The sequence below is a fragment of the Phycomyces blakesleeanus genome, assembly GCF_001638985.1.
Source record: "Phycomyces blakesleeanus NRRL 1555(-) unplaced genomic scaffold PHYBLscaffold_15, whole genome shotgun sequence".
Lineage (NCBI taxonomy): Eukaryota > Fungi > Mucoromycota > Mucoromycetes > Mucorales > Phycomycetaceae > Phycomyces > Phycomyces blakesleeanus.
Genome location: NW_017265148.1, coordinates 534,493 through 560,336, shown reverse-complemented (window position 1 = coordinate 560,336; position 25,844 = coordinate 534,493). Strand labels below are relative to the sequence as shown.

General features: G+C 35.6%; 8 protein-coding genes across 8 annotated transcripts; 4 read left to right on the top strand and 4 right to left on the bottom strand.

Moving 5' to 3' along the window:
• Positions 1-1,710: 1,710 nt before the first annotated feature.
• PHYBLDRAFT_170276 (hypothetical protein) lies at positions 1,711-3,048 on the top strand (the record flags this gene model as incomplete). The annotated part of the gene is made up of 2 exons (XM_018436304.1): positions 1,711-2,674; positions 2,939-3,048. The coding sequence occupies 2 exons, from the start codon at positions 1,711-1,713 to the stop codon at positions 3,046-3,048; spliced, it is 1,074 nt and encodes a 357-aa protein (XP_018289655.1).
• A 539-nt stretch (positions 3,049-3,587) lies between these two features.
• On the top strand, positions 3,588-4,961 carry PHYBLDRAFT_147359 (hypothetical protein; the record flags this gene model as incomplete). Its single annotated transcript, XM_018431850.1, has 1 exon — positions 3,588-4,961. The coding sequence occupies one exon, from the start codon at positions 3,588-3,590 to the stop codon at positions 4,959-4,961; it is 1,374 nt and encodes a 457-aa protein (XP_018289654.1).
• A 1,670-nt stretch (positions 4,962-6,631) lies between these two features.
• PHYBLDRAFT_147358 (hypothetical protein) lies at positions 6,632-8,005 on the bottom strand (the record flags this gene model as incomplete). Its single annotated transcript, XM_018431849.1, has 1 exon — positions 6,632-8,005. The coding sequence occupies one exon, from the start codon at positions 8,003-8,005 to the stop codon at positions 6,632-6,634; it is 1,374 nt and encodes a 457-aa protein (XP_018289653.1).
• A 539-nt stretch (positions 8,006-8,544) lies between these two features.
• Positions 8,545-9,882, bottom strand: PHYBLDRAFT_170273 (hypothetical protein; the record flags this gene model as incomplete). The annotated part of the gene is made up of 2 exons (XM_018436303.1): positions 8,545-8,654; positions 8,919-9,882. The coding sequence occupies 2 exons, from the start codon at positions 9,880-9,882 to the stop codon at positions 8,545-8,547; spliced, it is 1,074 nt and encodes a 357-aa protein (XP_018289652.1).
• A 1,425-nt stretch (positions 9,883-11,307) lies between these two features.
• PHYBLDRAFT_147356 (hypothetical protein) lies at positions 11,308-15,457 on the top strand (the record flags this gene model as incomplete). The annotated part of the gene is made up of 7 exons (XM_018431848.1): positions 11,308-12,070; positions 12,155-13,034; positions 13,092-13,119; positions 13,180-13,539; positions 14,349-14,508; positions 14,599-14,689; positions 14,878-15,457. 7 exons carry the CDS (start codon positions 11,308-11,310, stop codon positions 15,455-15,457), a joined length of 2,862 nt encoding a protein of 953 aa, XP_018289651.1.
• A 364-nt stretch (positions 15,458-15,821) lies between these two features.
• On the bottom strand, positions 15,822-16,425 carry PHYBLDRAFT_170270 (hypothetical protein; the record flags this gene model as incomplete). The annotated part of the gene is made up of 2 exons (XM_018436302.1): positions 15,822-15,903; positions 16,175-16,425. The coding sequence occupies 2 exons, from the start codon at positions 16,423-16,425 to the stop codon at positions 15,822-15,824; spliced, it is 333 nt and encodes a 110-aa protein (XP_018289650.1).
• A 947-nt stretch (positions 16,426-17,372) lies between these two features.
• Positions 17,373-18,297, bottom strand: PHYBLDRAFT_70059 (hypothetical protein; the record flags this gene model as incomplete). Its single annotated transcript, XM_018442207.1, has 3 exons — positions 17,373-17,720; positions 17,774-17,817; positions 18,183-18,297. 3 exons carry the CDS (start codon positions 18,295-18,297, stop codon positions 17,373-17,375), a joined length of 507 nt encoding a protein of 168 aa, XP_018289649.1.
• A 299-nt stretch (positions 18,298-18,596) lies between these two features.
• Positions 18,597-21,599, top strand: PHYBLDRAFT_70060 (hypothetical protein; the record flags this gene model as incomplete). Its single annotated transcript, XM_018442208.1, has 8 exons — positions 18,597-18,799; positions 18,872-18,941; positions 19,006-19,196; positions 19,300-19,631; positions 19,725-19,901; positions 19,986-20,478; positions 20,534-21,436; positions 21,518-21,599. The coding sequence occupies 8 exons, from the start codon at positions 18,597-18,599 to the stop codon at positions 21,597-21,599; spliced, it is 2,451 nt and encodes an 816-aa protein (XP_018289648.1).
• Positions 21,600-25,844: the final 4,245 nt, after the last annotated feature.

Genomic DNA, 25,844 nt, shown 5'->3' with positions numbered 1-25,844 from the left:
TTTATATAATTAATCATACATTAATTATCCCAAGATCACGTTGCTCTGATTAAGGCTCAGATAGGATCGATTACCTGACCCCAGTCATATAATTTTCCTGATCCAAAATAATATAAATAGCAGTAGTAGTTCAGTATAGGAACCTGGTCAAACTTTGATACAAAATCTTTTCTCAATAAACAAAACCTACACAAGTTCTCACGAATCTTCGTTCCTAATCTTAAATCTTCAATTCTTCCTCTTAAAAACTTCTTCAACTTCAACTATCACAACAGGTTGTTTTTACATGTTTTTATTTATAAGGTATTCTAATATGTTTTTAGCCTCTATGAAAACAACATCATCTCTACATACTCCCACTTCAAAGGTATTTGTGCTATTAAATTAGTTTTATATGTCAATATGTTTATTAATCATACCAATCCAGTTTATACATTAGTTTTTTTTATTATGTGGCTAAATGAGTAATGAAGCAATAACTATATACTCTGCCTATAAAACAATAGAATACTAAATGTTTCCTCTTCTTACTTGTAGGTATTCAGCTATTTATAATCATAAATGACTTGGCAGAATCTCAAACGTAAGCATCTTTAGACAAAAGTATTTTAAATATGATTACTAATTGCTTTTCTTCTCTTAGAGTCTCTTGGCATGCATGTCTTCAAGTTTATTGACACTCAAGTCTTCAAGCTCTTTGGTTTTTATGTCATCCATGACACTGGTTTTCTCTTGGAGTAGCTAGATATATTAGCTTACTATATATTGACCACATAATCCACAGGCATTGATGCTAGCAGCCATACTATTGTTTTAACCAGTAGTATCAGTTTGCTAGTATGCTACTGCTGCGGATTACATGGCCCAGTCTAGTATTTTATTTTTTTATTTTTTTGCAATCCAAAATAAACCAAAATTAAAAACCTATTTTTTGAACTATTTTTAATATTTGCAAAAACGTGTTTTTAAATCTGTGATATTTTTTCAACCAGTATTTATTGCAAAAATTATTAAATTCATAAAAGGAAATAAAATTAACTCTGATTCACTAAACTCTTTTGGGTTTATGATTATATAAGAAATTTCTCTGGTGGCGTAGAATTCATAGTATTTTGTCTAAGAAACTGGGCTTGCTTTAAAATTCTAAATAAAATATATACAGTCAAAGCTCAATATAGTGATAATTGTCTGGAAAATTTGGGCCTGTGCCTGCTTATTATCACTATTTTTTGCTATAGTGATAGTGATAAAATTTGAATCCACTAGTATCACTATATTGAGCTCTGAGTTTATTTGTATACTATAAAAAATAAATGTAGTATATATTTTATTTAGCACTTTAAAGCAAACTCACTTTCTTAGACAAAATACTATGAATCCTATTAGAAAACAGTAGTCACTCACAGCAGCATTAGAAATATCATTAAGTAATGCATGGAGTAAGAAAAAAACATGCTCAATATAGTGATAGTTATAAAATTTCTGTTCACCATCCATATTACTATATTGAGCTTTGACTATACTACAGTCGTTCCAACGCCAAAAGGCGGCTTTTTAAATGAAAAGGCAGTTAATAAATATTTCTAAAGGGCGGCTTTTCAATTCCCAAAAGGCGGCTTTTTTTAATTCAAGGGCGGTTTTCGATAATCCAAAGGGCGGTTTTTTTAGACCTTTTCTTTTTGTTAAACTTCGTTTTTTTTTCAAATAAATATGAAGACTACTTGCTTTTATTATGAAGACGGCCAGGGAAAATTGGTTGATGAGGAAGGAAACGATGCAATAGACTGGGTTGAGGAAGCTACTCCTTTTCACTTAAGAACTCTGACTCGTATCACAGAGTATTGTAGAAAGCAAGAGGAAGAGGGGGTTTCCTCTGAAGATTCCTTGGGAAATCTTGATGCTGATATGGAGGAAGTCATAGCTATAGTTAAGAAGCAGAAAAGACTTCATCACAAATACTCAAACGAGCAAAAGCTCACTTTTGTGTATTATAACCGAATTAAATTATTTAACACAGCTAAGTCAGGGTGCTTAGCAGGCGGCATAGCCAAGAGAACAGCACAGAAATGGGCCAAGAAACTCAAAGAGGATAAGGATTGGAACATATTTGAAAAACAAACCAATTTGGTCAATAGACTAAAACCACAATTGGATGAGAGACATAAGGTTCACCTGTTAGAATGTTACAATAATTGTCCACAAGCACAGGTGCTTGATGCAATGGAATCACTCACTCAAAAATTCTCTGATCTGACTGTGAAGAAAAGTACTGTTCACAACTTTCTTAAGAATGAGTGCAACCTTTCTTTTAAGAAGTTAACACACTTGCCGGTTGCTAGAAATAATTCAGATAAGATCCAAGCTCGTAAAAATTGGGTCATCAAGTGGACTGCTACTGATATGAATTATTTGGAAAACTGTGTATTCGTGGACGAGTCTGCATTTGATAGAAACATGAGACCTCCTAGCGAATGGTCTGTAAAAGGAACACCCGCTATTACGACCACTCCAACCACTAAAGCTGTGTCTCATACTGTATTAGGCGCCATATCAACAAAGTTTGTTGTTGCTATAGAACTCCGTAATCCTCAAGAAGAAAGCTCTAAGAGAATTAAAATTGTTCACAGTGGTAGTAAAAGAAAAGCACCTACTGAAAAAAAGAAAAAATCTGGGGGTACAGAAACTGGTCACTACGTTAGGTTTCTCAAGAAGTGCATGGATGAAATGGATTTGTATCCAGAACTAAAAGGCCATTATATTGTGATGGACAATGTGCCCATACATACTGCTGACCGGATTGATGAAATGATTACTGAAAGAGGTTACAGAAGCATCTACCTCCCTCCTTATTCCCCCGAGCTCAACCCAATAGAGAATTTCTGGTCCATTGTCAAAAATAAGGTAAAACGAAGTTCGTTTAAAGATGCTGAAGATCTAGCCACTCGTATCGCTGAAGCTTGCAATAACATCCCTCCCGAGCATTTGAATGCGTTTGCTCAACACTCTGGTAATTGCTTTGATATCTGCTTGCGCGGAGACCCTTTATAAAGCTTTTTAATAAAGATATAACTATTTGATTCTAAAACAATAAAACAAACTTTGAAGTGAAAAACCGAAATTTGAAAAATTGAAAGGCGCCTTTTGGGTTTAAAAAAACTGCCCTTGAATTAAAAAGAGCCAATTGAACAGTTCTGGGCATCGGCAAAAGGCAAAGTGAAGTGCCACAAGCTTGAAGATAATTAAAAAGGACAGAAATTATGTGCGTTCTTGTTCTTTGTACACTTTTCACCCACCCTCCTCTTAAATCAAACCCATAATCAAACCCATTTGGATCTGGATCTTCATGATCTGGATCTTCAATTTGGAAATTATAATTAAACGCCTTACAGCACTTATAATTTATTCCTATTATTGTTTTTACTTTTATTCTTTTTATATTTTCTATGAGACAACACAAGTCTTCTTTACAAACTTTAATAACTGCAGCCATGTTGACGGTACCAAAATCGAAATGCAAGCAATGTCTTAAGCCCATTCATTCCACAAGAAATAAAATAAGGCTCTGTCAAGACTGTAGGAAAATACCAATGGAGAACCCGCAAGCCTTCAGTTTTGAAGAAGGTTCTGAGCAAGCTTTAGGCACGCAAGGTCAAACTGTTAGTCAAAGAAAAAGATCACATCATTTTGTACATTCTGTGGACTGTCAACCATTCAGCTTGGAGGTATTTGATTGCAATAAACGTACAAAGCTTTCAACAACGTTTGCTTTGATGACAAACGATTCTGCCCTTAGTCTTACTTCTTTGATTGATTTCCAAAATAATATCACGTCTGGTATTTTTGACGGAAGGGTTTCTTTCTCATCAAATGATACAATCGAACCAGTGTTAAAAGACAGTGCTTGTATCTCTGCCAAGCTCGAAATGACTGTACGCACCTCTACTGTTCCAAAACTCTTGCAGGAGCTAGGGCCATATCAAGAAATTGATGCGATGGTACTAGACTTACTAAACTACGATTTCCGGCTCAGATCTGAATTGATTGAATTAATACCACCATTATTCTGCAGTGCATTGCTTCACGATAGCATCACTTTACTTATTATTACGTGCGAAGTGTACAGCCATCACTCTTCAGTTGATATACACTCCGAGTCAACTGAATCCTCTGTTCCCAGCGAATCCTCCAGATACAAGAATCACATGTCCTGTACTACATATGAAAAATCGGATGGTGGTGCTATGAAACTGAAGCTTATCATTGGAACAAAGACCGTCAACCTTTTGATTACTTGCTCTGCTGAAATATCAACTGAACCTAAAATCAACATTGGACCTGGTGTAGAGTTTGGTCATGGTTCAATCACGGACTCAAATTGCAAAATCTACTTGATGAAATCAAAAGTTGAAGAATTTTTAAAAATGTTTGAGACCTTCAAATTAAATCCTTTACACGTCAATATATCAAATTTGAGACAAATTACATCGAGTTTCAGCAAATGCTCATCTTATTTACTATGGAGATCTACATTGCAAGAATTTGACAGTAGTATCTACTTGCTGGCAACAGTGTTCACTCTTTGTGACTTACCAAACAAAGATGGATATGGCGTTGAAGCAACATCTGGTGCTAAACTTGGTTCTCAAATATTACAAATACTTGCAAAAGCGATATTAGTCAACAAAGGTGTCATCCAGCCCAGTGATTTCTATAACGTTTTATTGGAGTATGAGAGTATAATGAAACAAAAATGCGATGTAAAAGAGTGGTTCTCGATCATTAAAGTATTGGATGGAATAACTGCAAGTCTAATTTCTAGTGAATTGAGCGTACCCTCCTTCTGCAACAACAATGGTGGATCAGTCAGTGAAGTCGCCAATAAATTAAGCAGCTCAATTTCCACAGCAAATAATATGATTGCAAAAAATGTCAAGAAGAAGTTATTACAATTATACCAGTAGTCATTAAATGCATATTATATTAGTTAATAAAAAAAATAACGAGATTACTTTATTCCAGCCGTTATAACTTCCATTGAGCCTTTGACTGAAGGATAAACCACAATGCTTCATTTACCCCCATTAGTAAAATAGCATCAATTTATCCATTTTCAATACGTACAACCCAATCATTTATACAATCGTCCACGTCATATGTTGATGCTTCTTGTCTCCACTGCACATTAGAATAAAAGGAAGAGTTCAATTACCCCAACGCTAAAATATTATTTCCTTTGTCAACAACCAAACATATGTTTTCTTTTCACCATCATATCTCAGGGCCAACCTTTAATTGCAACCATTTATTAGCTCGCGAGCTCCAAATATTTGTAGTGTAAGACATTTAGTTTTTTACAATCGCAGTATAAGAAATAAGAATATCACGCTGAAGAAAAAAGCACTGTTTAAAAAGCACTAATTTCAAACAATAATGACCAGTCTTGAATAAAACAAGTGCCGGAGTACTAATTCACACACTCATGGCTACACTTGAATGAAATCAGTACTTGAGTACTGATTTCACACAGTCACAGCTGCGCTCAAATGAAATCAGTACTTGAGTACCGATTTCACACATTCACAGCTACGCTTGAATAAAATACCATTGTTGATGAAACGAAGGCCGAAAATGTGATACATGCTCTCCGAGCCATGCTTTATTTTAAGAATATATATGAATAATAAATTTTTTCCCTTTTCCTCCTCATATCTTTCTAAGCAGCTAGATAATTTTCATTTTTTCATTTTTTTTTGAGGGGTGGGATTTGCTTAATTAACTACCATAGTTTATACCAAGGGTGGGTATGTATCACATTTTCGGCCTTCGTTTCATCAACAATGGTATTTTATTCAAGCGTAGCTGTGAATGTGTGAAATCGGTACTCAAGTACTGATTTCATTTGAGCGCAGCTGTGAATGTGTGAAATCGGTACTCAAGTACTGATTTCATTTGAGCGCAGCCATGAATGTGTGAAATCGGTACTCAAGTACTGATTTCATTTGAGCGCAGCCATGAATGTGTGAAATCGGTACTCAAGTACTGATTTCATTTGAGCGCAGCTGTGACTGTGTGAAATCAGTACTCAAGTACTGATTTCATTCAAGTGTAGCCATGAGTGTGTGAATTAGTACTCCGGCACTTGTTTTATTCAAGACTGGTCATTATTGTTTGAAATTAGTGCTTTTTAAACAGTGCTTTTTTCTTCAGCGTGATATTCTTATTTCTTATACTGCGATTGTAAAAAACTAAATGTCTTACACTACAAATATTTGGAGCTCGCGAGCTAATAAATGGTTGCAATTAAAGGTTGGCCCTGAGATATGATGGTGAAAAGAAAACATATGTTTGGTTGTTGACAAAGGAAATAATATTTTAGCGTTGGGGTAATTGAACTCTTCCTTTTATTCTAATGTGCAGTGGAGACAAGAAGCATCAACATATGACGTGGACGATTGTATAAATGATTGGGTTGTACGTATTGAAAATGGATAAATTGATGCTATTTTACTAATGGGGGTAAATGAAGCATTGTGGTTTATCCTTCAGTCAAAGGCTCAATGGAAGTTATAACGGCTGGAATAAAGTAATCTCGTTATTTTTTTTATTAACTAATATAATATGCATTTAATGACTACTGGTATAATTGTAATAACTTCTTCTTGACATTTTTTGCAATCATATTATTTGCTGTGGAAATTGAGCTGCTTAATTTATTGGCGACTTCACTGACTGATCCACCATTGTTGTTGCAGAAGGAGGGTACGCTCAATTCACTAGAAATTAGACTTGCAGTTATTCCATCCAATACTTTAATGATCGAGAACCACTCTTTTACATCGCATTTTTGTTTCATTATACTCTCATACTCCAATAAAACGTTATAGAAATCACTGGGCTGGATGACACCTTTGTTGACTAATATCGCTTTTGCAAGTATTTGTAATATTTGAGAACCAAGTTTAGCACCAGATGTTGCTTCAACGCCATATCCATCTTTGTTTGGTAAGTCACAAAGAGTGAACACTGTTGCCAGCAAGTAGATACTACTGTCAAATTCTTGCAATGTAGATCTCCATAGTAAATAAGATGAGCATTTGCTGAAACTCGATGTAATTTGTCTCAAATTTGATATATTGACGTGTAAAGGATTTAATTTGAAGGTCTCAAACATTTTTAAAAATTCTTCAACTTTTGATTTCATCAAGTAGATTTTGCAATTTGAGTCCGTGATTGAACCATGACCAAACTCTACACCAGGTCCAATGTTGATTTTAGGTTCAGTTGATATTTCAGCAGAGCAAGTAATCAAAAGGTTGACGGTCTTTGTTCCAATGATAAGCTTCAGTTTCATAGCACCACCATCCGATTTTTCATATGTAGTACAGGACATGTGATTCTTGTATCTGGAGGATTCGCTGGGAACAGAGGATTCAGTTGACTCGGAGTGTATATCAACTGAAGAGTGATGGCTGTACACTTCGCACGTAATAATAAGTAAAGTGATGCTATCGTGAAGCAATGCACTGCAGAATAATGGTGGTATTAATTCAATCAATTCAGATCTGAGCCGGAAATCGTAGTTTAGTAAGTCTAGTACCATCGCATCAATTTCTTGATATGGCCCTAGCTCCTGCAAGAGTTTTGGAACAGTAGAGGTGCGTACAGTCATTTCGAGCTTGGCAGAGATACAAGCACTGTCTTTTAACACTGGTTCGATTGTATCATTTGATGAGAAAGAAACCCTTCCGTCAAAAATACCAGACGTGATATTATTTTGGAAATCAATCAAAGAAGTAAGACTAAGGGCAGAATCGTTTGTCATCAAAGCAAACGTTGTTGAAAGCTTTGTACGTTTATTGCAATCAAATACCTCCAAGCTGAATGGTTGACAGTCCACAGAATGTACAAAATGATGTGATCTTTTTCTTTGACTAACAGTTTGACCTTGCGTGCCTAAAGCTTGCTCAGAACCTTCTTCAAAACTGAAGGCTTGCGGGTTCTCCATTGGTATTTTCCTACAGTCTTGACAGAGCCTTATTTTATTTCTTGTGGAATGAATGGGCTTAAGACATTGCTTGCATTTCGATTTTGGTACCGTCAACATGGCTGCAGTTATTAAAGTTTGTAAAGAAGACTTGTGTTGTCTCATAGAAAATATAAAAAGAATAAAAGTAAAAACAATAATAGGAATAAATTATAAGTGCTGTAAGGCGTTTAATTATAATTTCCAAATTGAAGATCCAGATCATGAAGATCCAGATCCAAATGGGTTTGATTATGGGTTTGATTTAAGAGGAGGGTGGGTGAAAAGTGTACAAAGAACAAGAACGCACATAATTTCTGTCCTTTTTAATTATCTTCAAGCTTGTGGCACTTCACTTTGCCTTTTGCCGATGCCCAGAACTGTTCAATTGGCTCTTTTTAATTCAAGGGCAGTTTTTTTAAACCCAAAAGGCGCCTTTCAATTTTTCAAATTTCGGTTTTTCACTTCAAAGTTTGTTTTATTGTTTTAGAATCAAATAGTTATATCTTTATTAAAAAGCTTTATAAAGGGTCTCCGCGCAAGCAGATATCAAAGCAATTACCAGAGTGTTGAGCAAACGCATTCAAATGCTCGGGAGGGATGTTATTGCAAGCTTCAGCGATACGAGTGGCTAGATCTTCAGCATCTTTAAACGAACTTCGTTTTACCTTATTTTTGACAATGGACCAGAAATTCTCTATTGGGTTGAGCTCGGGGGAATAAGGAGGGAGGTAGATGCTTCTGTAACCTCTTTCAGTAATCATTTCATCAATCCGGTCAGCAGTATGTATGGGCACATTGTCCATCACAATATAATGGCCTTTTAGTTCTGGATACAAATCCATTTCATCCATGCACTTCTTGAGAAACCTAACGTAGTGACCAGTTTCTGTACCCCCAGATTTTTTCTTTTTTTCAGTAGGTGCTTTTCTTTTACTACCACTGTGAACAATTTTAATTCTCTTAGAGCTTTCTTCTTGAGGATTACGGAGTTCTATAGCAACAACAAACTTTGTTGATATGGCGCCTAATACAGTATGAGACACAGCTTTAGTGGTTGGAGTGGTCGTAATAGCGGGTGTTCCTTTTACAGACCATTCGCTAGGAGGTCTCATGTTTCTATCAAATGCAGACTCGTCCACGAATACACAGTTTTCCAAATAATTCATATCAGTAGCAGTCCACTTGATGACCCAATTTTTACGAGCTTGGATCTTATCTGAATTATTTCTAGCAACCGGCAAGTGTGTTAACTTCTTAAAAGAAAGGTTGCACTCATTCTTAAGAAAGTTGTGAACAGTACTTTTCTTCACAGTCAGATCAGAGAATTTTTGAGTGAGTGATTCCATTGCATCAAGCACCTGTGCTTGTGGACAATTATTGTAACATTCTAACAGGTGAACCTTATGTCTCTCATCCAATTGTGGTTTTAGTCTATTGACCAAATTGGTTTGTTTTTCAAATATGTTCCAATCCTTATCCTCTTTGAGTTTCTTGGCCCATTTCTGTGCTGTTCTCTTGGCTATGCCGCCTGCTAAGCACCCTGACTTAGCTGTGTTAAATAATTTAATTCGGTTATAATACACAAAAGTGAGCTTTTGCTCGTTTGAGTATTTGTGATGAAGTCTTTTCTGCTTCTTAACTATAGCTATGACTTCCTCCATATCAGCATCAAGATTTCCCAAGGAATCTTCAGAGGAAACCCCCTCTTCCTCTTGCTTTCTACAATACTCTGTGATACGAGTCAGAGTTCTTAAGTGAAAAGGAGTAGCTTCCTCAACCCAGTCTATTGCATCGTTTCCTTCCTCATCAACCAATTTTCCCTGGCCGTCTTCATAATAAAAGCAAGTAGTCTTCATATTTATTTGAAAAAAAAACGAAGTTTAACAAAAAGAAAAGGTCTAAAAAAACCGCCCTTTGGATTATCGAAAACCGCCCTTGAATTAAAAAAAGCCGCCTTTTGGGAATTGAAAAGCCGCCCTTTAGAAATATTTATTAACTGCCTTTTCATTTAAAAAGCCGCCTTTTGGCGTTGGAACAATTGTATATTTTTTTTACACTACAAAAATAAACTCAGTGCTTGATATACACTACAGCAGATTTTTTTGTGTAATATTATTCCTTAAAAGGATTCTTGTATATGGGGCCAATTTTGCCCATAACAGGAAATTTATTTTTTGGGGAGCTTAAAAGTAGGGGGATGGGGGAACTACTCTCAGCCAATAGATTTTGATTAAAAAATGTATTGCACAATTTCAAGAATGATTCAAATTTTTAATTTGTTTAAAATAATTTTGGGTTGTAAAAAAATTATTTTTTATTTTCAAAAAAAATTAGGCTTAAAAAAAAGCTAGACTGGACCATATAATCCACAAGCAGTAGCACACCAATATATCTATACCACTAGAAATACTAGTAGTATAGCTGTTTGTACTTATGCCTGTAAATTACTCAATTGGATTGGTGCAAACTACTATGTCTAGCTAATCCAAGAGACCCAGTGCCAGAAATGCCAATAAACTCAAAAAGCATAAAAATTTGAATTTCAAGAAAAGCTAAAGCAGAAGAGCTAATAATTAGTAATTAAACTTAGTTAAATATATTTAACAGAATTTTATCTTTGACTATACCAAGACATTTGCAATAAAAGGCAGCCAAATCTCTGCAAGTAAGGAGTAAATAGTTAGTATTCTGTTGCTTTGTAAGAAAAACATATAGTTATTATCTCTTTATTGATTTACCGAGATGATGAAATACTAATTTATAAACTAGAATCGTATGATTAATAAACACAATGACATAAAAATCTTTGATAGCATAAATACCTTTGAGCTTATGATCTTTAAGCAAAATTCTGCTTTTATAAATACTATAAACAGACTGGAATATCTTACAAATGGAAGCTCATGCAAATAATAAATATTTTGTGGAAAAGTAAAATGAAAAAGAAGACAAAAACACGTAATATTTTTTTAAAAGAAAAGAAGTAAAAAAAATTCTAATTGGTCCGCTGACATTAAATATTGATCTTTGCAAAAATAATTGAATTTATAAAATGTGCAAAGTCATTTTCCCCCCTTTGTTTTTACAATCAATTTACTATTATGCAAAAGAATACAAGACAAGAAACATATAAAATTGTTAAGACTCACCCCCCTAAAAGGCAAGGCGAACTTAACTTTAGCATCAACTCAGGTGTTTTTATCTGCTCTAAATGCGAAAAAGAGTTCAAAAAGCCTTGGTTACTGAAAAGACATTCAAAGGTTCATTATATAAGTAATCAAATGACAACCAATACTGTACTTGACAAACCTGAACAGGCCGAATTGATAGTCGATAACACTATTCTGGATGCTAATGCATTTGATTACTCGAGTGATGAAGATGACTCCTTCAGTATTGGGGATGAAGAAGACAACATTGTAGATGAGGAAAACAATATTGTCAATAATTTCTTTGATATTGAAATGAACAGTAATCCAGTTTTCAACGCATTCTCTGACATGTTTTCTTCTGCTGCTGCTGCTGATGAAATATCAATGACTGATGATAACTCTGAGATCCCGGAAGAAGTCTTTGAGACAATTGGCACTGTAAATGACCCTACAAGCTGTTATCCTTTTTGCGATCTTCAAACCATGATCCTTTTTGCTTTTATAAATGGGGATAATGACATGATCTCCCAGCAAATGTTGAAGAAGATACTGCTTGCAATGAACTTGATCATTAAGATCCAGCAAGAAACTTCCATAGGAAGAACATTTAAGTTAACTTGTTTGGATGCTCTTTTAAATTATCAGGCAAGAAAGAAGTTCAAGATGCCTGTCTTTCCTTCACAAAGAATATCAGTACCTGGATCAAATGGGAATGCATTCACCCATATTAACCTTCCATCCGACCACTTGAGATTTCTTATGGCAAAGCCAAAGAAATCCAAGTTGATCTTGTCCATGCCTGATTGTACCCCAAACCAATCGATTTGTTTGGAACAAGGTGAAAAGTGGAGAATTTACCATCTCTTTCAGCAGCCTATGCACACTGTAAATGGTATAGATGTCTGATTTGGAAACATTATTTACTTGAAGATAAACGATTGCAGAATCTGTTTTTTGGTTGAATCATTCCACATAGCAAACAAAAACATTTTTGCAAGAGAGTATCTGGTCAGAGCAATTTGGATTGTATGCTATGGCGTTGAGGTTGCTGTTACCAATCTTAGAGTAGAGCAGATCTCTCATGTTGACACCACTCCTGTTGAAAGAGATCACTACTACAGTATCTCAAGTAGCCTTATCAGATTGAGTCCTGCTCATGACTTTCTCCTTTTTGGAGTTCATCCAATGGAGAAGCCTATGCCTCTTTCTGTTTTGCCCGGTAATGTAGATTGCGATGCAGTATTTTACAAAGTTAGGATTGTTTCAATCATCCTTTTTACAAACGACACTTCTGGCAATTGTTCAAAGCAGTACATTCTGTTTGAAAGCTGGTTAATGAGATGCGCTGCCTTGCCTTTTAAGGATCGAAATTTGATAGCAAATATCCAGTTTCTTTCTACAATCCCTAAGAAAGATGGTACAAATGGTATGTCTCTTCTGCCAGTAATCGTTGATGACTTTAAGAAACTCAAGAAAGGTGTAAAAATGTTCTCCACTGAAGACAATGCATATGTTCTGGTTGTTGCTCCCATTGTTTGGATTGAGGCTGACATGCCATATCATTTGGAACTTTGCAGATTGCTTGGGCCGGCCACCATATTTCCTTGCAGAAGATGCTACATCAAACTTAGACATGCAAAAGACTTTGTGAAAGACTTGTTCTACTTCTGTGAGTCCCATGAGAGACGAACTCAAGAGCACTATGTTCTTGCAAACTCGACACCTGACAGAGACACTGAGATCCCAAATGCTCCAAAAATTAGAAGGAACACACCTGCAAACGAGATAAGCTTTAGAGATTGTTCAACTGGCCGCTTATTAGAATTGTGGTCGTTTGATCCAGAAAAGAGCAAACAGTTCAATAAGCACATTTGCAAACATCTGTTTCATACAAACCGCTAAAACACTTCCAGAGATGTTTGCCTAAAGTTTGCAAAGCAGGTAGCATTACAACATGTAATTGACAGTGGGTTGTGGATTAATAGCTCTGGCAACTGAAAGAAGTCTGGAACTGGAATAGAGAGGTTCATTAAGGACAACAATGAATCCTTGTTCTATTACACCTTCTTTGGGGGCTTGAAAGAGCTAAAGAACAACAACGACTCTGGAGATATTGAAGATGACGCCATCCAAAACAACAGTTTTGACGCATTTGTTTTTAGAGATGATCCAATCTCTCGTCCTTGTATAGAACTTGTCTCAGGCTCTGTTGTTAAGTTTCTTAGCATTGTTCCTCGTATGGATAATGACAGAAACAATAACTATGTTAAGACTGTAATGACAGGTGAGCATTCTGATATTGCTAACATGAATCTCGTTTGTAAGTTAGATTTGCACATTTTCCACAACCCATTTTACATTGTAAATTTGAGCAAGTTCGGTTCCTACTGGTTCATTTTCAATAATATTCTTTTTGATGAATAAAATGATGCAACTTCTTTATTATTATTATAATTATTATTTGAACCGTCTGTTTTCTTCTTCTCAACATCAATTTTTTTGCATAATTTTTGTGAAGTCATTTTTTGGTTACTCAAACCAACTCTCAACTTCTCTTAACAAATCCTTTGTCTCACTTGAACACTTACTGACTTACCTAACAGTTTTTTTTCTTACTTTAAAAGTCCACAAGTAGTACTGAACTTAATTTTATCCTTTATTCAGATGAAAAAAAATGAGTACAAAAACAAATTACAATATTTTGGCCTCTAAGCCAATCATATTTCTTAGGTGCCAATTTTCACCCAAAATGATACCAGAAATCTCTGGTGATGTAGTGATATTGGCGGATTCAAATTTTATCACTATCCCTATATTAAAAAATAGTGATAATAAGCAGACACAGGCCCAAATTTCAAAAAATATCAATATAGTATGTGCTCACAGAGTGAAGTAACAATCGATCAAAAAGTGATAATCAACCAATTTTGAAGGATCTCAAGCCTAAATATAGTATATAATTTTTGAAGTCCACAAAAAATGTTCCTGGTAAACAGCAGAGACAAATTATTTTCAAATATCATATATGGTATTTAATTTTGATTGCTATCAGTACAGTATGTGAGAAGTATTATTTTATTATTAATTTTCAGTCTCTTGTTTATCTAACATATTCTTTTTTTTAAATATCATCCAACTCTTTCAAAATCGTTCTTGTTGATCCTTCCCAGCCTAGACAACGTGGGCGGTCTTCTCATCCAGCTGCTGTTACTGAGAGCCATGTTGAGACTATTGATAAAAGTATTTCAGACAATAAAGCAACTGGCATTGGTGGAGTTGAAGATGATGCATCTGATTCCAATGTCAAAGAAAGCTCATTGGAGTCAACGAGTGACTGAATCTGGTGCTCTGATTCTATCAGATTGTTCTTGAAAGTCATCTTGAATACTGACATATACAATGAGATAAAATCTGCTAAAGGACATATGCAAAAGATTGGCTATATTTGCGCTAATTTCTTTCAGGATTTTACAAATGATCCAGAATTGGATGAACTTCCACATGGATTCAAGTCAGCAATAGACAGTAAAAAATGCAACTGCAAATTGAAGTTATTGAAAAAGAATTACAAGAAGACCTCAGACAGAGTATTTACTTAAACTGGACTTGAAGTTATTTGCAACCATAGGGCTTGGCTGAAGAAATGCATGAGATTATCTTAAATAACCCAACCTTTAGTATTCTAGCTTTATATTCAAGTGCACTAAACTTTCAAGAACCAACAATTACTTGCACTGCACCAAGTGGAAGAATAACCAGGAAACATCTTGGCTCTTCCCAGCCTTTAGAAGTCATTGAGGAAGAGATTACACCATCTGAAGAGCCTCTAATTGACATTCCTACTTCTGTAAACCACTCTGTGTTGCCCCATCATGCTCAACAGCTGAATAATAATAGCTTGAACTCTGTCTTAGATGTTATGGCTTCATTGCATACAGCTATAAGAGAAGAAATACGACTCTCCACTCAGAACTTTATGGAGTCATATTTAGATACAACTGAAGAAAGAGCGGAGAAGAAAAGAAGGGTTGATGAAGAGTTTGAGATGTGGGCAAGGCATACTGCAGCTTATGAGAAGGATGTGGAGACTAGAGCAAGAGAAGCTGCTAGAAGGGAGAGAGAAGTGGAGATAAAAGCTGTAGATCGAGAAAGAAAAGCAAGGAGAGATGAGATATTCCTTTTAGAACAAAAGAGAATGAATGATATTCTGGCTGGAATTGTACAGCAAACTGACAAAGATAACAACACTTGGAACAATAGTGTTGTGAATGAGTATTGATTACTGCTGAATCTGAGAGTAAGACTGAAGAATAAAATAATATCCTCAGCTATTCCAGTCAAACGGATCTGCCTTTATTATATTATCTAATACACAGATCATCATACGCATAATTGATTATTTATTATTATCATCATGACATGGGATATACAAATACATATATATTATATATATGACATCATTATATTTCATCTACATTTTTGTTTTATTTTACAAATACTTAATTGAGAGACTATAACTACAACTATTTAATATTATGAAACATTACCCAAATATTTGGGTCGGAATACTAAAGTATTACTAATAGCATAAATGTTTTTCTTTATCAAAACTCTCAGACTGATCTGACTGGAGAAGTATCATATCAATTGGTCTTTCCAAATCTTTCCTGAAGAACAATACTCCTGGAAGATGACTCATCGGGATAAAGATTACTTAAGCACACACTGAATTATAAATTAGAAAAACATATAAATATCAGTAGATAGTTCCATGTAGAAAAAGAATTGAATTTTATTATTCTTTACTTTTCTTTTGAAATAAACAACCTACACAAGTTCTCACAAATTCTTTTGTCTATATTGTATTTTGCTTTATTTTCTCCCCACAACAAATAGTAATGGTGAGAATTAAAATAAAACGTGTTTTTGTTTTTATCATTTTATATTATGGATTTGAAAGTATCTCAGTTAATATTTAGAGAACAATTAACTTTACAAGCTATTCATGACTTCATTTCGTTTAATTATTCTCTGCTCTTTAAAATGTCTCAAACGAGCATTGAAACTCCTTGCTGTTGAAAACTGATCTACTGAAAGAGAATGTACAGAAAGTTCGGCTCTGCCATTTGTATCACTTTCAAGGTAGACACATATCTCTGCTTCTTCTTCTGCATTCATTGCTATACTGGCACTATTATCAATGCACAGATTGTATAAAGCATAGCATGTGTTAATAACAAGAATCATGTTGTTTGTATTTAACAAAAATAGATGCTTGTATATTAATCTCCATCTGCACACAAGAAGAGCAAAGATATTCTCAATTTTTTGTCTAGTTGAGAATTATATTTTATTATACTGTTTGCAGTATAATATTTCATTGTCAGTAACATTGAAATTTCTTTCTGAAAATGGTATAAGAAGTTGAGAAAGAAGAGGGTATGCCAAATATGTTAAGCAAACAGTTAATGTAACTAATAAACAGATAATATATTTCATTTATCACTTTGTACTAATCTTTATATACCTCTAATTATGTAGGTACCATTAAGGCACAATTTTCTTTCATTAAATATTATGCTCTTGCACTATGGGAAAAAAAGAGGGTCTACTGAGGGTTCACTGGGGGGCTGCTCAGGAGGTTGCCCAGGTGAGTGTTTTTTGCCTACCCACTTTTTCACCTTCTGCCTGTTATGGATTATCGTATAACCCCGCTCATTAACAAATGTGAAGTTTTATTCAGTTACCGATACACATTTTTGTAATCTATATTTGACTTTTTATTGGTGCTTATATACGAAAGCCTTGGTTTATAATTCTCTTTTATTGGGTATTAAAATTTTCATTTTAACCTTATATCTAAAACGATTGGTCACTTTACAATTCATATTCACTTGATTGGTATTCATCTATATAGAGCTTGGACTATTAATAATTTTAATTGGATTAAAAACATATTTTTCACCAAATATTTTTATAAATGAGTACTTTATTGGTTGTTGGAATAGAAATAAATTTTACAGAACATGGTTTATTGGTTGTCAAAACACAAAATAGTTTATTGGTTGTCAAAACAAAAAATGGCTTATTATATATAGATTATATTGACTAAATATAATTTTATTCACTAGACTCTATTGATAGTTGATATTTTATTATATGATACCTATCAGGCACAGACTTACAATCTACTGTCACTTTTTACGGTTTTTCCATAATTGGCTGACCTTTGCAACAGATGCCCAGTTTTTGTGGCATCTGGTAAAGTCTATACCATTGCTTCTAAGTAGACAAGCATGTCTGGTGCACGCCCAGTTCTTGTTCTCTTGAGAAATTGTACTCCAGTTTGGATATTGTCCCAGAGCTTGCACAGAAGGAAGAGTGGCCAGCTCATCGCAGACAAAGCCTGTACAAGAGTGAAGGATTGCCTTGTTTCCTTTATCCAGCTCAACCCCGAGATTGTGGCTCATCATTCTGTAGATATGTACCAAAGTTATATCTTTGATATTTGGTACTGGTCTTGGAATTGCTCCACTGAGATTCTGTATTATCTTATATTAGCCTGTATACTTTGCTTCCTTTTATTATTTCTTACATTATGTACTATTGCTGGCTCTGGGCTTTCTTGGCCATTCATATCTTTACAAACATTGGTTGAGGTATTTGGGATTGTTTATGGGTTAGTATCTCAATAATGGGAAAAGTAGATACTGTGAGAGTTTTATTTATTAAAGAGACAAAATAATATTGTTTATATCTGCTACTATTCAAATCCCTGTAATTCAAATCCCTGTTGTGTAATGGTTGGTTTACACTGTATGAGTGTGTAGTGTATGTGTGCCTGGTGTGTAACAGTTCTGGAGATTGTTAACTTGCCAGGTTCATTAGCAAGAAGGAACCAGTGTTTGGTTGTGGGGTCTGTTCTTCACTCAATTGTGGTGTGTATACCACATCAGTGATCTCCTGCCTAAGCAATGCTTATTTATCCCAGAGTGCTTCTTGACCTTTCTTGAGTGCGTCTTGTCTAATCTGAAGTTCTTCCTGGCCTTTTTGCAATGCAAAAAGTGTTTCTTGCATGCCCTGAAGTATCTGAAGAATTGTATAATCTGTATTATTCATTGTATTAGAAAAATCAGAAATATGGGTTTGTTGTGAAAAAAAGGGAAAAAGAAGAAGAAATTTTTTTTTCTAATTACTATCAGATTTATTTCGGTATATCTTTTGGTTTAATGGGGTTTATTGTTTTTATTATAATAGCTGCAATAACTACATACCACGTGTTATTACCTTTACGAGTCCCATGAGGGAGTTCAAATTATCTATATCATTGTCACCTTCAATGGATTAAGTATAAAGACGCGTATTGAGAAGATAAGTCTCTCTATTCTTATCAAAGTTACTCAATTACCTACTTAAAAATGCCGTCAATTAAAAAAACTCTCCCTCATAAATGCGGTTCTTGCAAAAAAACCTATAGTAATATGAAAATGGCTGAGAAGTGCTTAACCTTGTGCCTGAAAAATCAGTTGGAAAATATGAGAAATGCACACTTGTCTGCAACTCCTTTGCTTTCGATGCCTAGCCAGTCTGTTTCAGCTGCGATTCCAGACTTGATGCTTAAGTAAGTTTGAGAAAAATAAAAGTTAAAAAAGGCAAACTATGTATTAACAATATCAATGCTTCAAATAAACAGAGAAAATACAAGCACAATTAGTCATGAAAGCACTGATGGTAATAACAGCACTGACCTCGATGATCCCATGGTAAGATATATATATATATGCATATACAAATGCATTGTACTAATTTGATTTTGCGTTATTAAAGCGTGATATCGACTGTGAGAGTGAAATTGAAAGTAGCACCTCTTCCTTGATTTTCGATTTTAGCCAGCCTTCTCCTGTCCCGAGCAACAATGATGCAAAGAACCTGGAGTTCATAAAAGTCATCAATGACTTTGACATTTCCCATCAAGCTCATGAGAACCTTGCTGCGCATCTCAACAGCATTCTGGGGATGTCAACCTAGATAACGTACAGTGTGTACACCATACCTGGGCAAGGAGCTCTTGAAGCGTTTCTCTAGTGTAGAGGAAACAGTATATGACGTCTGCCGAAACAGATGTATGATGTTTAATGATGCAGAGGAGGTTGCTTGCAAGCATTGTGGTGAAGCTCGCTACAAAAGCAACAAAACTGATAAGGACGGTATACCCATTGTCAAGAAAACCATGGTTCAGATCCCTTTGGCCAGGCAAATTGTCCTTTCTTTGGCCAACAATGGTACCAGACATGAGATGCTATACCGTCACAATCACGAGCAAAAGGCAGATGGCAGCAAGGCAGACATCTTTGATGGGCATGCATACCAATCAATCAAACACCTTTTCTCTGGTGAAAACGATGCTGCAATTTCTTTGTCTGTTGATAGCTTTGCACCTCATAACATTCCCGGTTCGATTACTATTCTGCATGCCACAGTTCTTAATTTTCCTCCGATGGTCTGCTATGAGAAAAGCCGGATGCTACAAATTGCAATGATTCCAGGTCCTTCTGCACCACTTGACTTCTGGTCATTTTTGAAGCCAATCTTGGCAGACCTCAAGGTACTCCAAGAGGAAGGAATGGTTGTTGTAACCCCAACTCTCACCATCCGTGCAAAGGTCCATGTCCTTGTTGTAACTAGTGATATTCTGGAAGTGGCGAAGCTGGCATATCACACTGGTCATATGAGCAAAAGTGGCTGTTGAATCTGTAATGTTGTGGGCCAAACTCCTGACCGTGGCCAATATTTTAGATCTTTACCAGATACTACTATGTGCACTTTGGAAAGTTTCCAAAACTTTGATCCAGCAAGTTTGCCCAGCAAGGGTCTTGTAGGACAATCTTCTTTTTCTTCACTGGCATCATTCACAGGCCCGCTCTTTCTTACCCTTGACAAGATGCATGGCCTTTGCCATGGAATAGACAAACAGGTCTGGGGGCTTATTGATGGAAAATATGAGATTAAACACTCTCTGTTTCTTCCTGCCAATGTACTCAAGGAAATCGGCGTGGCAATGGCAGCAACAAGAAAAACAATTCTGACAGCATTTCATGGCTCTTGGAGAAACATATCCAAGTACAGTAGATACTTCAAGGCTGTAGACTGGGCCGATTTCCTCCTCTTCATTGTCCCTACACTGGTGGCCAAGCGTGTAAGAGATACAACTGCCAGGAAAGCATTGCTTGGACTTGTGCAAGCTTGCAACTTACTCATGAGCTGGGAGTTATCAGCAGAGAAACAAACCTCTATAAAAAGGTATGTTTAATAAGATTCAGTGTTTTTTTTCTTGCCACTTATAATTTTTTTCTAGAAAATTACAATTATGGAACATGTATCTCGAAGACCTTTATTGGAATGATAAAATAGAAATAATGGTGTTTACCATCAACCAGCACCTTCTACAACATTACCCCGTTATGATCAGTGCCTTTGGTCCTCCTTGTGCATACAGCACAAGATCAATGGAGCGTGCTATTGGCAAGTATTCTCGTGCCATCAAAAGCAATTCGGCAATTGGTGTGAATGCTGGAAACATAATGGTTAGACTGGCTCATACACGGCGATTGTTGACTGATTCCAATGGAGGCAAATGGAGAGATGTTGTATTACAGTACGAAGATATGTCTGCTGGTTGGCCAATTACTAGTGAGGGCGAGCATGCTGGTGCAGATTCCAATATTGAGTTCTGGAGACCTTTAGGATATAAAACAATTGATGATAGTTTCAAAGACATTTCTTGTCTTCTGATTCTTATTCAAGACTTTTATAGATCAAAGGGGGTTGAATGCGGAATGATTGAACCAGCTATAATAACTAGTCGCAAAGCTTTTATTAATGGCTGTGTGATTGACTTCTCATTTGCCCAAAATACATTAAGAGAGGTGCATCATGTTTGTCTTCAGGTGCAAGTCGATCTGTTCACAAATGTACGTTGCCAATACATTCCCATTGCAAAGGACTTCTTTGGAAAAGTAATTCTTTTCTTTGAACATGAGAATTCTGGTAAAAGGTGGCCTCTTGTTTTGGTGCTGATATATAGTACTGTATTATACAATGGCATTCCGGTGGTGGTAAATGGCCAGCTCAAACCAAAGGTAGTCCACCTAGCAGACGTCAAGGAGTTGGTTGTGTTGTGGGGAGAAAATAAAGCAAAATATAATATAGACGAAAGAATTCGTGAGAACTTGTGTAGGTTGTTTATTTCAAAAGAAAAGTAAAGAAATATAAAATTCGATTGTCTTTCTACACGGAACTATCTACTGATATTTATATGTTTTTCTAATTTGTAATTCAGTGTGTGCTTAAGTAATCTTTATCACGATGAGTCATCTTCCAGGAGTATTGTTCTTCTGGAAAGATCCGGAAAGACCAATTGATATGATACTTCTCCAGTCAGATCAGTCCAAGAGTTTTGGTAAAGAAGAGCATTTATGCTATTGGTAATATTTTAGTATTCCGACCCAGATACTCGGGTAATGTTTCATAATATTAGATAGTTGTAGTTGTAGTCTCTCAATTAAGTATTTGTATAATAAAAGAAATATGTAGATGAAATATAATGATGCCATATATATAATGTATATGTATTTGTATATCCCATGTCATGGTGATAATAATAAATAATCAATTATGTGTATGATGATCTGTGTATTAGATAATATCATAAAGGGAGATCCGTTTGACTGGAATAGCTGAGGATATTATTTTATCCTTCAGTCTTACTCTCAGATTCAGCAGTAATCAATACTCATTCACAACATTATCCTCCACCAGATTCAACAATACCTTTTGTTGATTCGGCAATAAAACATTTCATTTACTATTTCATTGTCTGGCCAATTGCTTATTTTATTATAGTCAATCATGCACATAATTTTTGTACTTTATGGAGATCTACACTGTAAACTCAGCTTTGTGGATTACGTGTTCATTTTTTGTTATTTTAATTTTTTGTTGCTCTTCTTTTGTGTAATCTTTCTTCTCTACTCAAAGTGGTAGGAAGTGTTCTTTTCTTGTGCTCATCGTTATTGTTACTTTTACCATTTAGTCTTGAAGTGTGAACTATTTTCTTTTTTGAGGATGCACTTTTGTTAATCAAGTCTTCAGCTCTCTCATTCTCTAAACGTTCCAACTCTCTAACTTTCTTCCAATATTTTTGTACAATTGTGGAATCGGTAAAGTCTTCAGCCTTTTGCCATGTATTAGCGCGTTCGCCATAGCCAGCCCATTTGACCAAATATTCTCGTTGACCAGCAGTACCACGATGATCTCGAATGTCTTCAACTTTGTAGAGCTCATTCTCAATTGTTGATTCATCGATGGTGACCATCTTGAGTTCTGAGGGTGTATAATTTTGGTGTAACAATTCACCTTGCTCATCCTTTAACTCATACGATCCTCCTTTATTCTTTCGAACCACTGTATATGGACCTTCATAAATAGGTGCCAATTTATTTGATCGATGTGGTAATCTGACCATAACGTGTGTTCCTTTGGGGATGTCGATTAGGATATTTTTGTGATCATATTTCTTTTTTAATTCCTCATTAATCCTTAACACACGTTCGTTAATGGCAGGGAATATAATATTTTTCATATGATCAATCTGCTTCTCTAGCTCATCAATTGTAACTGTGGCTTTTGGAAGAGAGTATTTATCTTTGTCACCATACTCATCAGGCACATTGACTCTGCGAGCATACATTAATGAAAACGGCGCACTTAGTGTTTTTTGAGGAATATGTCTATTGATACACAGCTGAACAATCGGTAGATAGTGACATCAGTCATTGCTGTTCGCTCTCATCATTTTACGTACAGTATTCTCTGCAATTTTTACACTGGCTTCGGCAATACCATTTCCTTGTGGGTGATATGCTGTCGAATATCTTCGATCAATCCCAAGCTCTTTAGATAGGCTTGACATTAAAGAGTTTCTAAATTCCAGACCATTGTCACTTTGCATTACTTTGGGAAAACCATAATCTCCAAAAATCTTTATCAATGCTTTAGCTATTGTTGTTGAGTTCTTGTTTGGCAGTGGTCTCAAGATAATGTACTTGGAGCATACATCAACCAGAACTAACATGTACGTGTGTCCATCCTCTGATACAGGGAATTCACCGCATAAGTCAATTGCAATATGATCAAATGGTCGGAATGCTACAACATTAGTCAATGGGTGATAGCCTTTCTTGCTAATATTGTGCTTCTGACATTCAGGGCAAGAACGAATAATCTCTTTAGCCTCTTCATATATATTAGTCCAGTGTAAGCCTTGTGAATGAAGATCATTCACTATAGCTTGACTTCCAAAGTGACCAAACGAATGTGCTTCTTTTAGTAAGCCATTACGCTTTTCTTCAGGAGGTGACATATAGTCGGACGACTCTGAAGCATTTTCGACGAGTTGCGTTGCAAGTACATTTAGCACTCTGTCTTTACTATATTTTTTCTTTTGAACAATAACTCTGTTTTTAGCTTGTAAGTCATTTGTTCTGATTTTTCTCAATCCATCATCCTCCACCAGCTTGTCACTATCCTCTGGAGGATACAAGCGGCTTAGCAAATCAGGTAGTTTATTCAACAAACCAGGAATATGGACCACTTTAAAATCAAAGTCAAGGAGTGTCTCAATCCAGCCAATCATCATCGGATTAGCGATTTTTTGAGTGTGGAGATAAATGAGTGCTCGATGATCAGTAAAAATTGTGAACTGTCGGCCCCACAGAAATGGACAGAATTTTTCAAGCGCCAAAACGACTGCATATAATTCTCTTTTAGTTGTGCTCCATCGTCGCTGCGATGGGCTTAAGGAAGTTGATACAAAGCTGATATATTTATCACGCCCTTGTTCATCTCGCTGAAACAATAAGCAAGCTGCTCCATAAAGGGATGCATCTGTGGCCACATACATTTCACGTGACATATCTGCGTAATGAAGAATTAAATCTTGGTGCAATATGTCTTTTAGTGCTTTAAAGCTTTTCGTCTGCTCATCTGTCCATTGACCAGACACATTCTTGGCATGACTCAAACGTGAAATAGGCTCAGCTACCTTCGAAATCATAGGAATATAATCTCTGAAGTAATTGATCAAACCCATGAATTGCTGAATCTGTTTCGCAGTTGTAGGAATAGGCCATTTGTCAACATTTGTCAACTTTCGCTTATCAACCTTGGTGCCTGTCTCATTGACGACAAAACCAAGCAATCTCACTGAATGTTGAAACCAGACACACTTTTCCGAGTTCAGAATCAACTTCGCGGATGACAATTTTTCAATAACTAATTTTACGTCTTTGACATGCTGTTCAAATGTTTCACTGGCAACAATACAATCATCAACAAAATTCTGTACACAGTCAATCTTATCAAATAAAGTAGCCATGACATGTTGAAATTGTGAAGTAAGCATCTTCAAGCCAAAACAGCCTTTAATAAAGCTATACTGTTGCCCATCTAAGTGAGTGAATGTCAGTTTGTGTACATCCTCAGGTGCAACTTTGAAACGATGATACGCATTGGATAAGTCGAGTGTGGTAAAGAATTTCTTTCCACTTAAGTTTTGAAATATTGTTTGAATTTTTGGAATTGGATAATTGAATGTGGGAGGTAGGATCTGATTTAACAATCGCACATCTAAACACACTCTATGACTGACAATCTCACCAGCTTTGTTTCTCTTTGGAACAAGCAACATTGGACTGTTGAAGGAAGTGTTGGTCTTGGACTTGACAATAGTTCCTGTCTCAAGCCATTCTTTTACTTGCTTGTCAAGTGTTGGTCTTAGAGCGTGCGGTATAGGATACTGCCGTCTGTAAGCCGTCGCACCTTCCTTAGTAGGTAAACGAATAATAGATTCTGATAAAGGACAATATGACTCAACGGGAATATTCTTATTTTCCTCCAGTGATGCTTTAATAGAGCTCATAAATTCTGCTCGTTGCTGTGCTGTGCCAGCTGGCGAATTATCAGGTTCAAACTTTTTCTCTTTATCAATATTTAGATTTTCATAAATGGCGGCATAGTCTTTTGCATTATCTGAATGGACATATTCTCCTTCAATATCATATGCAACATTAATTAATCCAATATTCATCTTTGCCAAAATATCTCTTCCAAGGAGGATATCAAAATTAAAACCCGTATTAAACTCTAACACCTCTGGTGCATGCTTAAAGGTGATGCCATTTATATATTTAAAATTTAAAGGATCAGTTTTTCCTAATCTCTTTGTACTACTATTCTTAGACAGAAAATTAAAGGAACCAATTGAAGAATTTATTTTTGTTATTTGTAAATTGTTATTTAAACATTTCAAATTTATAAACGTGCGGGAACTGCCTGTATCGATCATCCCGATTAACTTCTGGTTCTCTATTATGATTGGAGTTACAAGATTAAACGCATCATTAGCTTTAATTCTTCTCTCAATTCTGTCAAGTAGGTACTTACATTCAAATGATATTTCCTCCATGTCTTCATCTATCCTGTCCTGGATCGTCTTGAGCGTCTGCTCAGACTTATCCTTTGCGGGAGACTGGGATACCATGAGAATTGGCTCATTGTTCTTGCTTTTGCAGACATGACCATGGTAGTAGTTTTCACCACAACGTCTG